At 37.5% G+C, this 14101-nt stretch overlaps 1 protein-coding gene across 2 annotated transcripts in view; it reads right to left on the reverse strand.

Moving 5' to 3' along the window:
• Positions 1 to 473: 473 nt before the first annotated feature.
• Positions 474 to 14101, reverse strand: part of Zcchc7 (zinc finger CCHC-type containing 7) — a 230164-nt gene continuing 216536 nt past the window's right edge. For both annotated transcript variants that reach the window (XM_047525625.1, XM_047525626.1), the window contains exons 7-9: positions 6391 to 6486; positions 3255 to 3372; positions 474 to 1313 (exon numbers count right to left, since the gene is read on the reverse strand). In XM_047525625.1, the coding sequence (XP_047381581.1) occupies positions 874 to 1313; positions 3255 to 3372; positions 6391 to 6486 (654 nt within the window). In that variant the 3' untranslated portion in view covers positions 474 to 873. The remainder of the gene's footprint in view (positions 1314 to 3254; positions 3373 to 6390; positions 6487 to 14101) is intronic.

Consider the following 14101-nt stretch of genomic DNA (forward strand, 5'->3'; position numbering starts at 1 on the left):
TGCCTCCTCAGGGCAGAGGTGATGACACCTCTGTTTTTAGTAAGCCTGTGATATTTTGTCCAAGGGAAGATTCTGACAGCTTCAGAAGTAAGGAAAGCTGGATTCAGATTTATAGCCACTGTCCTTTCCAATGTTAATTTTCTTTTTTTTTTAAATCGGGGATTGAACTCAGGGTCTCATTGAGTCGCTTAGTGCCCAGCTTTTGCTGAGGCTGGCTTTGACCTTGCAATCCTGGGATTACAGGTGTGCACCACTGCGCCTGGTGTTAAAGTAATCTTGAGTCAGGTGGTGCATGCTGCAATCCCACCATCTTGGGAGGCTGAGGCAAGAGGACTGCAAGTTCAAGGCCAGCCTCAGCAACTTAGCAAGACCCCATCTCAAAATAAAAAGGACTGGAGATGTAGCTAGTGTAGAAAGACCCTGGGCTCAATCCCTAGTATTTAAAAAAAAAAAAAAAAAAAAAAAATGCTGCAAAACAGTGATGAAATTTTTCTTATTAGTAATATTTTCTCTTTCTGCAAAGATTTATTTTTTACTGTTCACATTGTAGATGAATTACATTTGATGAAATTTTATTTTTTAAAGTATTTTGTAAAAGTTTTATTGAAAAGATTGATTTTTCCTATCCTGAAGATCCTGTGTAAAAACAACATTGGAATGGAAGTCAGTTATCTTCCTGTTTTCCTATCTAATAACCTGTGGAACAGAGAGCACCAAGATCCTGAAGGATTTGTTCAGGAACTTCAGGTACGCCTGATATTAAACAATCAAAACAAAAAAACTTCCTTTTACTTAATCATAGATAATAAAAATATTGCCAGAATGTTGCAGACATGAAGATCAAATGAACAGTATAAAACCAAATCAGGTGTCTCATAGCTTAGATTTTTTTTTCCTCTGCTTAATAAGAAATAAATTATCATTGCCATCGTCTTCCACATATCTCTCCTTTTTCTTCTGCTTGCTCCGCTTGCCCTCTTTGGGAAGCTTGTCTTCTCTTGGCTTGTGGTAATGTGATGAATGGTGAAAGGACTTGTGAGGTTTCTGGGTCTTAAAACTGCCAGGGGAAGAGTGGGTCCTGGAGCCTCTAGGAAAGTCCTCATCCCCTTCATGGTGCCCGCCAGCCTTCCTGTGCTTCTCCCGTTCTCTATTCCTGTGCGCCATTTCTTTCTGTGTTTCTTTGTCTTCTTGCTGCCACTTGTTGCTTTTCTTCCAGCCATGGCTCTTCCTTATATCATGGTGTGGTCTCTTCTCTGCCGCTTCCATATGCAGTCTCTTGAACTGCCTTGGAAAATCCCCATTTTTCTGGAGTTCTGGAAAATATAAAAGTATTTTTGCATATGCAGCAGCTTGACAGTTCACAAAGAGTTTTCATAGTTCTGTAAATAACTTAGAAGATAGGTAGTTAGAAATGTAAATGTATTAATAACGTGACAGTCTAAAGAGCCTTTACTCAGGTAAAAAACAATAATAAACACTAACTAAAAAATAGAATGGTTGTAGTTCTACATTCCTGATTGCTAAAAGGGAAAACATCCCCAAATCCAATGATAGGTGTTTATTCTATTTAACACAGTTTAACTGCATTAAACAATGGAGATGAGGACCTGCAAGAACAGTAATCATCTTAGCTCTGTGAAGAAGTCACGTCTGACCAATTCAAGTTCCTCCAGTGATCATGCCCCTGATGATAAGGCAAAAGCAAGATGTATAAAATGGCCTTTTGACAGTCTCATATGACATTTCAATTACCTCCTGAAGATAAAGTCTGACCATGGTATTGAGAGAGGGATGTCAGACTGCCCAGGAGATTACTCCTCTAGAGCAGACTGCTGGCTGGGGAAGAACACACTTTTATGCACTTTGTCTGGTATTATCTTAGAGATTTTAGTACCAGATGATGTTATATTTTGTCAGGACTCAACACACTTATTTGAGCTTCTGATGGTCAGTGATTCTGACACAGGTAGGTGGGAGATGAGGTTGTAGTGAGGGATGAAAATTAATGTTAATAGAACCTTGAAAAATTAAAGCACTGGCCAATAACAACTTTTAGAATAAAATAAAAACTCCAATGTATCACAGCAAACCTCAAAGTTGATTTGTGCTAGACTTGCCAATACAACTAGCTAAAAGGAAAAAAAAATGTTTTTCTCAGATCATAAAAGTTAATAAATGCCTGCAATAGAAAACTTGGAAAAAAAACCAGACAAGTTAAAAAAACATCAGAAAACACTCATACTTTTAAAATTCAGAGATGACATTTTCACGTTTCTTTTTAATCTCTCTAATTTAATTGTCTAATCACTAGCTTCATGTACTATGATTCCTCTTGTTTAGATAAATTTTATATTAAATATGTAAACTATGCAGGCCTTATGAGAAGAAATTCCTTCAACTTTATTCAGAATTAGTATCTTCATTTTGAAAAGGACCTGAACTAGGTGAGAGCCAAAAAATTGAAAAAACAAAAGACAACAAAACAACAAAAAATTCAAAAAGATGAAAACTGTACAGAACAACTTCAAAAATAAACAATTTTGTCTTGAAACAATAAAGGTAACTTGGAAAACCATGTTAAAGTACACAGCAAGAAAGAACAGAGGTAGAGAAAATGGACTTAAATGATAAGATACTAATTTGATGAGAAAGAACTTAATGTTAGCAACAGTAAACACAGAAACCAGAGAAGCGGCTGTGGACCTGCAGCTATGCAGGCAATGGTGGCCTGTAAGAGCTGGTTTCTTAGGGGAAACTCCAGGAATCTTTCCATGAAAAATATCAGAGACACACAACCTGAAAAAATAATTACTTGTCAAACAAAAATCTCAAAGGAATCTTGCAAACTGCATGCACAGATGGAGAACAGTATTTTTCTGGACATTATCTGAAATGCTTACTAAGTGGGAAAAATGTTTAGCATGAACAGGTTACAAAAGAATTTTTGAAGTAGGTGCTTGACTTTTGGAGATGAAGAAAATTCCCGTTTCTATGGTAATTATTAAAAACATTTTCTGTGTTAACCAATGACCCTGAAAGCAGGCAAAGACAGTGCAAAAATAAAGTGGGGGGACATCATGCTGGAGAATGACATTGGCCAAATTATATATTTTTCTTGTGTCCATATATGAATATGTAATAAATCCCATTATTATGCACAACTATAATGCACAATAAAAATGTGGAAAGAGAAAAAAAAAAAAGAAATTAAGGAACTACTGCAAATGTTACCTAACAAGAAGTTAATAACATACCTTTTACTTTTCGTTTTATTCTCTGTTCTCTCTTCCGAATTTCGTATTTGCCATCATAGTAGTAGATAAATGGAGATGTTGGAAATGTCTGATTAAACATTCGTCTTTCTGTACATTCCTGCAAATTGTATTTGAATTATGATGTCACAGGTTGCACTGTGCAGAAAACCCTCTTGCAAGCTTCTGGGCCATGCTAACGAGAGATGAGACCCACATCACTGGTGCCTTGTGTTTTGGCTGGAGCTGGAAGGGGTCACGCAACCCAGCAGCCCCACTGTGCTTATGTGCTTTTCTTTCAGGCTTGGATTATCTTCCCTTAGCTATGAAACCTTTCCAATTTTTTCCCATTTTCTCTGCCAAATCCCTCTAAGTCTTAGTTAACAGCACTGAGGGGTGGTGCCATGTTCTGTGACAGAGTTTATTCTATTTGGTCTTATGTTCATATCTGTCCTTTCCTTGTCTGTCTCTTCCAAAAGTGTTCCATTAAGTATTTCTCCTGTGTCTCCTTCTCACCTCTAACATGTGGGTGTAAAGGACTTAGCCTCTTGCTCTCCTCTCTAAACACAAGTGGTTTGCAAGCTTATTTTAACTCAGCATTTACTACTGATTAGGGTGTTGATGCTTATGATGGGGAGTGAGGTGGTGGTGGGTCATGTCTACTTTAAAAAAATGTTCCTATGTCATTCTGAGATGCCCCAAAGGAAATCTCTCTTCTTCTTGCTCCCTGGATACACATAAAAGAAACCCATAAAATAATTGGGTCTGAGATTCTGACAATAACTGAAATGAAAAGCTTCTAATGAAGAACATAAAACACAGAAAAGCACAGAACTAATGGTACAAAAATACAGAGTCATTCAAAATACTCTAGTTCTGAAATGGTGTGATGTACAGCAACTTTATCTCTAATAGGAATCCTAACCATACAATAGTAGGAGCAAATTATGATGGCACAAAGGTACTAAAGATCTTGATACACTCAGTCAATACCCATCTCAGCAGAACCTTTTAACTCTCCCACCCCCCACTCACCCTTTCACACCCTCCTGCAATGGGTTCTTTATACAGTGACCACTGTTGTCCTTGATGCCCCACTCCCCAGCTAGAAAGGGAGTAAAATTAGGGAATAGCAGTATCACACTTTCATGCAAATAATCTACTCAATAACATCTGTAGGGCTGAATTTCTGAAACTGAAGGGCAAGGATCCTCAGACATCTTTAACCACCTGCGTGCTCTATTTGGATCCCATATGGTCTAGACTGACATGACTACACAGAGTTATACAGTACTACAAATGTTTTCCAAAGCTAAATGTAAATTATATTTTGATTATCCACATCGCTGGTCTCCTCCATTAGCACAGACAATTGGTAGTTGGCTATATAATTTATCTACTATTCTGGATTAGCCACACCACTGATCTTCTTCATTAGTGTTGGATAATCTAGAGTTCTTCATCTATGGCAGTGATGAGGCTGCTAAATTTGCTTTTTTATAAATTAAAAATTATCTACATCTAGATTTCAGGGATAAATTCCAAATGCTTCTAATATATTTCCTATCTACATTAACAGGAGTGACTAGTAAGCAGTAAGCATCCAGCTATAATTGTTTTTCTTTAATTGAACAAACATAAATGCTAAAATTACACCCTTGTGCTTTAAAGAGGTAAGCAAGCATAAATCATACATTTATGTGATTTGTGTGCCAGTGGACTCCTCGTGTGAATATGTTCCCTAAAAGCATCTGAATGCTGGTAGCACGGTTGAATGCACAGAGTAGTAAAAGATCTGGAGATGATAGCTTTGTAAAAGAAATCTTCTCTAGCTAGGTTTTCAATGTGAGTTTGGCAGAAGTGAAATAAGTGTGCTGCTGTAGGATCATCTCCATCTGTGTCACCATAAAGTGGGTCTGATCACAATGGAAACAGCATCCAAACATCAGGATGGAGAGACCCCTATACCACTTCTTTACTTTGGAGATAAGGATAGAAGGTCAGAGAGAAAAAGTGAGTTGTTCAAGTCGCCTGGTTAAGTCAGTAGCAGAGTACAAATTAGAAGGGAGGATCAGACCCTCATCCTAGTTTTCATATTCTATGTTCCACCCCCATAGTTCCTGCTGCCTCAATATGGAAGATTACTTGACCAGCAGGTGGACTGCAGCACTTTTTCTTCTCCTGGCCTTTTGTCTGTCCTCACAATGTTGGGCTGCCAAGGTTTCTACCAGTAAATGTGATGGCTAGAATTCAAGAGGTGGCCTGCAGTGCTGCCCCATTCTACTGCTCATCCTTCTACCACTTAGAGGATGCCAAGCCTTTGTTGTGTTCTACCTCCTTCCATGGAGATCTGATCTGGTATCAGTTCATCTGGGTTTTGAGGCTGTTAGAACCCTAGCTGGGAGGTGGGAGTGCATTTCTCCACACGGACTTTCTACCTCCTGTGCCACTGCCCTTCCCCCTCTGCCTCAAGAGTCCTGGAATGCATGAATTCTGAGCCTATTCTTATTGCGTCTTGTTGCCACGATGAGCTGCTGCTTTTTAACATTTAAAGGGGCAACTGGCTAAGGAACTTGTGCTCACTTCGCAGCAAGAAGACTCTTCTGTTCTGACACCTAAACATCCAGAACACACAACCTGACCCTTTCTGCTGGGGTTAGGGAATATGTTAGCTGGACAGGGAATCTGGGCACTTGTCGGGTAGGTGGGTAAGTTAGTGATGCACTATCCCTGTCTTTCCACTGTTGGGTGTCAAGAGACTGCAAGTAAATGATAAAGATTAAGTTGACCACAGTACCAGGAAAAAGTGGAGGAGAAAACCAAAACACAATGGAGCTGTGTCAAAGAAATAATAGTGTAAGGAACTCATGAGAACTGCCACCATATTGTTGATGATTAATATTTGACTGACTTTATGAGCTGTATTTGTTTTTACATACATCTGAAACAGGAATATGCTCTGACAGACTGTTACTCTTTCAGGAATGGGAGAAGCAAAGTAGTAGAGAATACACTAAGTCTTGCCTCTGAATGTTAGTTTGTAAGTAAGTAAGCATTCAGAGTTTGATTCTTTTTGAGTTCATCTTTGAACAACCATTCCCAGACAACAGAATGCTTTATGTTCAAAGGCTAAACTTACGTGTCCATAATGTCCTTTTTGTGCACAGTTGTAGCAATATACTAATGCTGATTGTCCAGAAGGGGTCTTCGGCTTTTTGGGTGGCCCAGGTTTGATCTGCAACATAAATATTTGTGAGGGTTTAATGAAAGTTAGAAGAAAGTTAAAAAATCTTGTCCTTACTAAAAGAGTTCTTTTTGGTTAAGAGATTCCTTAGAATACTGCTTTTTAGAGTTTAGTGTGGAGTGGCAGTGGAGGATGGAACCTCAGAGACAGAAACATTTAAGGGCACATGGAGGAGCTTGTGAAAAGGACAGAGAAGGGAGGGCTCAAGGATGTGGAGACCTAGGAGAACACAGGTGCAAGTGTTGGAGAATAGTTTAAGAACAGTGCCAAAAAAACAGCAGGGAGACCTCATACCACCAGGACTGAGTTGACCACAGTACCAGGAAAAAGTGGAGGAGAAAACCAAAACACAATGGAGCTGTGTCAAAGAAATAATAGTGTAAGGAACTCATGAGAACTGCCACCATATTGTTGATGATTAATATTTGACTGACTTTATGAGCTGTATTTGTTTTTACATACATCTGAAACAGGAATATGCTCTGACAGACTGTTACTCATTTTAAGAGCAACTGTTCCTGAATAACCTTAGTGCAAGAATTTGGAATCAGTGGGAGGGCAGAAAGAGTCGAAGGTTGTAGGGTCAAGAGTAAAGGTGTACACAAGAAAGTAATAAAATGTAGAAAGAAGAGCAAAGAAATGATCACCCACAAAGTCAGGAGGGTGGTTACTCCCAGTGAGGTGAGACCAGCACACAGAGGGTTTGGGGGTAGCTGCAATTTCCCAGTTCTTGTACACAGAGGTAGTTACTTGGGTGTGTGTTATAAAACTAATCTATTAAATTGTACACATATATTTTATGTACTTTTTAGGATGTATATTACATCTTACAATAAGAAATGTTTAAAAATATTGAGTACAGGTTGAAGAAAGGGAGACAGTTGTCATACATTATTTTGAGGAGCACGAATAAGGGCAGAATAAGATGGTGCAGTACTTAGGAGAAGGAGGACTTGGTGGGGTTTTTTTTTTTTTTTTTGAATGGGGAGAGACCTGGGCAGGTAAGAAAGCTAGTAGAGAGGGAGACACTGAAAAAAGAGAAGAGAAAGGAGATTGACAGAGAAGGAACCCTGAGGAGGTAGAGGCTCTATGGGGAGAAAAACCTAATTAGCACTCCCCACCCTCAGCTTTTTGGAGACTGAAAGAAAACATGTAAGGATAGGTTCAAATGGAGGTTTAGTTTGTTTCTCATGTTCTTTACTGGGATCCTATGACAAAGAGTACTAGTGTGCCAAATAATTTTGTTGCTTAATGTTATAAACATGTGGTTCGTGGGGGTTTTCTTTGGTTGATACACAAAAATAATGAACAGGTAGTAAAAATCTTCTTTAAACAACTTTACTTTCAATTCTTATTTCCTAAAATGGAAAACCAGAAGAAAACAATAACTCAAACAATTTTCTACTGGAAATGATCACAAATGCTACACATAATGGAACTTACAACCTCAGCTGTTACCAATTCAGATATAAATTAAAAAAAAACACATCAAATGTCATACATTCTTCAGTCTAAAATGTGGTTCATAAATTAAGACCAGCCAAAAATAATTAAAAAGTTAACAAGTACGCACTCAAGCCGTGTATCCCTCATTGCAGTGATGCGCACTTTTCTTCAGGTAGAACATCAGGAAGATGTAAAATTAGTAAGTGGAAACTTTTTTTTCCCATCTGTAAAGATGGCTATATTTTTTGGTGTGACATAAAATTGCAGCCATGAGCATATATGTTTTAAGGGAAAACCAAAAGAGATGGTGTCAAGGATGTGATAACATTTTGAGGAAGAAGTTGTTAAAAGCTACTGATGGGCTACATAAGATGAAGACTGAAATTCATTGGAATTGGCAATCAAGGAGTTGTTGGCAACTGCAAACTCTGTAAGCAAATTCACTTGAGGAGCTGCCGCATGAGCCAGAATAGGTTTATCAAGTAAGTACAAAGATGTCGAAGAACAGAACACTGATAACTTTTTCAAGAAACTAGGTTATGTATAGAACAAGGGAAGGAGACAAGTGGAGCAGAATACAAGTCCAAGGTGCCTCCATCAATGATGTTTTCTAGTGTGCTGGGCACATGGCAGGAGTGTATGCATGCCTTATATCATCAATTTATTAAAAATATAACCAACTGAGTGCCTAATACAGGCACCACTGATCTCAGATCAGGCAACTGAGAAAGACAAAAATCACTGCTTACATCTCCACTGCTGGAAGACAGATTGAACCAAGCTTGCATGTTTGTGTATGTGCGCACACACATTCACACACTTTCACATACACACTTGTGCATACAAGCTATGATGGGGATTAGTGGTATGCAGATAACTAAAACTGAGTTTTGTGAATGACACAGACTAAATTGTTGGGAGAAATCCTTACTAGGATGGTCCTTTATTATAACAAGGAAAAAAATGGGTATATGACTAAGGAACACTATTCTAGACATATGGCATAGGGAACAGGTAGTGCTAAACCCAAGTTAGGAACAAGCTTACTATATTTCAAAATTTGAAAATGGATCTATAAACTTAGAAAATTTGTCTTTGAGGCAAGATTTTTAGATTCATTAATGAGAAGGAAAATATCCTATGTTTACACCACTGATTCAAGTCAGTAAAAGATTCTACTGACTTGAATCCTATGCAAAGGTCAAGATAAACCAGGAAGTAAAGATGAAAGAGGCTGATGAGACCATATCAACAGGGATATCCAATCACTGGAACTTGATTTATTGGTATGGAAGCAAGTGAAGACTTCCTCAAAGAAGAGCTATCAGCAACCCCACACACTTATGACTCTTCCTGAAGAGTACAGGACACAAGGAAAGTCACACTACTCTAAAGGCTCATTCTCATAAACTCCTCTTAGAGAAAAGGCCACCTTTCTTTAACATTGCCAGTTGTTTGCAACCTCAGGGTTCCTGATCCTCTTTTCTCGTCTTCCTCCTCCCTTTTTTTTTTTTTTAAATAACATCTGTCACCTTCTAGTGTACCAAAGTGGTTATTGATTATTGCTGATCTGCCATCTCAGTACTATGGTGTAAGATGCATGAAGGTGGGGATTTTTCTTTGGTCCACTACGTATCCCTACGTTAAGAAGCTAGACTGAGAACTGGCAGAGAACGTAGAATAGGAATCAGCAAAATAGAGCCCATAGACCAAAGCTGATCTCATGTTTTTGAATGGCTAACAAAGTCAGAACAGCTTTCCCAGTTTTAAATGGTCAAAAGTAATAACAAAAGAATATTTGGTAATGTGAAAATTAAGTGAAATTCAAATTTCAGTGTCAGTAAGTAAAGTTTTATTGGAACAGAGCCATACACATTAGGTTATGTATTATTTCTAGCTGTTTTCACACTATAGAGTTTTGATGAAGACCATGTAGCCCTCCAAGTTATAATATTGACCATCTGACATTTTGTGGAAAGTTTGCTGACCTTATACCTAGAACACAGGAAATGCTCGATAAATAAATAGTGAATGAGTAGATACTAAAGACTTCAAAATTCTAGACAGTGGAAATTAGTTATACCACCAAAAGGTGTAAAAAGTGGATATAAACACTAAATATATCTACTACTGAGTAAATGAAGGAAAAATTTTATGGAATATCTCTGAATTTATTTTATTGCTTTAGTCTGAGGAGGTAACTGGTAGTTCTAATGCATTTATCCCATAGGAATTTTTCATTTTAAATGGTTGCTGAGTTCCTACTATGTACAGAGCATGTAATAGAAATTGCAAAGGATACATACATAAATGAGAATTCTGAAACAGACAAGAGTAAATACGGAAAAGATCTTAAGAAATGAAAACACTAGGGAGGCCATAGCTCACCAAGGGGAGTTAAGTACACATCAAATGCATATTTTCCATTAAATAACTGCAGTAGCATCATTTTTTTTTGAGATGCCTTTTAAGTGCAGAGTCTCAAAGAATGAATCACATATCTTACTGCTATTAAGTGAATTCCAGTTAGTTCTTTTTTCTTTAGTTTTTAAAGCATTAAATGTTTTAAAACCAATAACATGCATATGGCACAAAATTGAAGATACTAAATGGTAGAGAGTAAAATGTCTGCCTTCGTTCTGTTTTCAGTCGCTCAAGTTCCCCTCCTTGCTCAGAGGCATGAGACTCTTACCAGTTTCCTGTGTTCCACCAGCAACAGTCTAGGTATATATAAGGGCATGGATACATGTGGGTACGCTGTATGTGTATATAAGGCAAGGACATATTTTTGGATTACTCAAGGACAAAATATGGATGGGAGGGATTTCAAGGATCGGTGACAATAATCAAAGGCAAAACTGACTAAATCTTCTGAAGAGCCAGAGGCTTTGATAAAAAGTTATCCACTGCATTTTGGGGTTATGTGCTGATCCTGGCTCTATCAATTATGCAACCTTAGTCAAGTTACTTAAATGGTTTTATTTCATTTTACTCCTCTGTAAAATGGGGACATTAACAGTAACAGCACTCCTTCCTGACTCCGTTGAGAGAGAATATTATATATAATCATAACCTATCAGTAAGATAAGACCATATCTTTGAAATGCTTTCTTTACTTAGTTTCCCCAACAACACCCTCTCCTGGTTTTCTTCCACCTCATTGGCTGTTTCTTCACTAGTCCTCTTTCCTGTTTTCTATCCTACTTACCCTGGATGGCTTATGGCTCAATCTTTTGACAGCTTTTCTTCTCTGTTTAATTCCATCTAATCTCACAGTTTTTTTTTACTCTGGTCACTCTAAAATTCTATTTTCAGGCTTGATGTCTCAATTCCAGATTCATATCTCTACTAGAATGTCTAACAAGCATCTTAAGTTGAGGAAGTTAAAAACCAATCCTTCCCTCCTCTACTCCTCAAACAAGCACTTCCCACAATGTTTCCCATTTCACCATCAGCAACTCTATCCTTTCAACTGCTTAGTCCAAATATCAACAGCCTTGATTTATCTCTTACATATATACTCCACATCAATCAGCAGAGCTTTTTGGCTCTGTAAGATACAGTCACTTCTCTCCTGTTGACCATTCCTCTCTCATTTAGATTACCAGAGCCTCAGACTGATCTTCCAGCTTCTATCCCTGCTTCTCTGCAGTCTATTCTCAACCCAAGGTGATCCTTCTAGCATGTAAATGGGAAAGTATCACTCTTCAGCTGAAAAGCCTCTAACAGCTCTGCTCTCTCAGTAAAGGTCATAAACCTGACCATGGCCTACAATTCGCCTCTCCTACCTGCCTGACTTTGTCTCACACCTCACTAGCCTTTCTGTTGTTCTGCGAACACTCCAGATAAGCCTCAGTGTTTGGCACCAGCTGTTCCATTTCCCTGGATCACTCTTCCCCCAGATATAATGTGGTATACCCCTCAATTCCATCAATTCTAGGCTCAATGGTCACCTTCTTAGTAAGGCCTTCCTGAACACCTATTTAAAATTGCTAGCTCTTTCCAAGTGGTACTCCGCATGCCCTATTTAAACAAGACAACCCCCGCCACCCTGCCAACCCCTAAACCAACAATCAAACAACCCTCTTCCTGGAAACTCCAAAACTTTCCATGACACTTATCACATCTGACATTATTTTATGTTTTATCTATCCACCCTCAGTACCCAAATTAAGTTCTGTGAGGGCTCCTTTTATTCACTCCTGTACCACAGCTTCCGGAATAGGGCCAGGCATACAGTAAGAGTTCAGTAAATATTAATGAATGAACAATGAGGTAATGAATATGTAAATCACAGGACCTATGTTAATAATAATCTTGTATACTTCGGAAACTTATTAACTTTCATGTCATTTAGGGAAAATCTATATAATCATGTTTTGATATGTGAAAAAGCTTGAATAAATTAATAACACAGCTTCCTTTGTGTCTCTCCTCCTTCACACTAAGAATGTGATATATACTTTGGCAAAACCAGGAAGGAATTCATAATGCAAAGTGAATAGAAACTCATCTGATAATATCAGGGATGAAGAGATCCTTCTTAATAAAATTTTGAAAGCATGCTTCATTGTTGACACTTGTAATTTTATTTTAAAAGTAATCTCAAATATAGTCCCACTGTTCATTTATGCCCCTGGACAAAGTACAAACATTTGTATGTTCATTCATTTGAATAATGTCACTAGTTAAAAACTTCCATTATTACTAATAAAAAGATCAACAGTATTTATATTGTTATGAAATACTAAACTGTTTCACAATAATTCATTAGTAAATGACACAACAAACACTATCTACACACTCTAATCTTAATAAACTATCATGTACTAGGACTTAGTAGGAATGAAATCAGCTTAGATCTCACCTAATTAGAGAACATTTATGTATTAGAATATAGAACCGAAAACTCAATAATGATTTCCAGTGGATAAGTTTTCATACTATGATCTAACAAAAATCTTCAGCCTACTTAAAGTGTTAGAAATATAAATTTGTGACTCAATTCTTCTGCCTTGGAGTATGTCTTTATTTTAATTAACAGTAAAGGTTCAATTTAAAGAAGAATGTATCAACTGATTAGCTCCAAGCTCAGGACTCTGTCATATGCACCTGTACTGCTGACAAAAAGTTAAATCCAAGAGAATGAATGTAGTTTTTCAGAACTTTTTTTAAGTAAAATAATTTATCTAGACTTTGACCCAATGGATACCAAATGAAGTATTTATGAAAGCAGGTTTTTTATTTTTATTTTTTTTGGTTATAGACATTTAAATAATCTATATTTGTAGGGTGATATCTTGGAGATTACTTTACTATCAATATATAGAAGTAATAACCTGGTAGATAGCATTACCTATGAAGGTCCATCCCATCTGCTATTCTCGCTGAAAGCTTTTCATGCACCAGTAAACTCAGTAAATATCAGAAGATAAAGCATAAGCCTACCACGCCACGGATTTACTCCTAATGTCTCCTCAAAGTGCAGCCCGATGCAACGATTACAAATGATTTTCTTCTAATGTCATTTTACATAACCCTTTTTTCTGCATGAGTAGTTAGTGAGGAATGAATGAATGAACGCCATTAAAACAGTTAATCATTATCTGGGACACTAGCCTTACTCCCTTCACTACTAGGAATCTCCATGACAAAGGCCAAGAGATCAAAATACTAGAGCTGACTCAGTGTCCTACTTCTAACAGTAATTTTTAATGCAAATGAACCTGCTGGGCATCTCCCTCTGTGACCTTGAGCTGTCCTTATCTAAACTGACTTTGATCCAATAAGGGCTTGCATGTAGTTGAAGTTTATTACTATATAGGATGTACAATCAATTTCACTAATTAAAGAGAATTTTCTACTCTTGTGAATGCAAAATGGATTTATTTCTATGATCATATATATAAAGACTAAGCTATATATGTGTATATATACATTTTAAAATTTGTTAATCCAATTTGCTATATGGACTTTTTTTTGTGTGTGTGTGTATTCTACTGGGGTTTGAAAACCTAGGGAACTCTATCACTGAGTTACATTTGCAGCCTATTTTTTATTTTGAGACAGAGTCTTGTTATGTTGCCTAGGCTGGCCTCAAACTTGTGATCCTCCTGCCTCAGTCTTCTGAGTTGCTGGGACTACACCTGGCTATTAAGAG

Source organism: Sciurus carolinensis, chromosome 14 (assembly GCF_902686445.1).
Source record: "Sciurus carolinensis chromosome 14, mSciCar1.2, whole genome shotgun sequence".
Taxonomy (NCBI): Eukaryota; Metazoa; Chordata; class Mammalia; order Rodentia; family Sciuridae; genus Sciurus; species Sciurus carolinensis.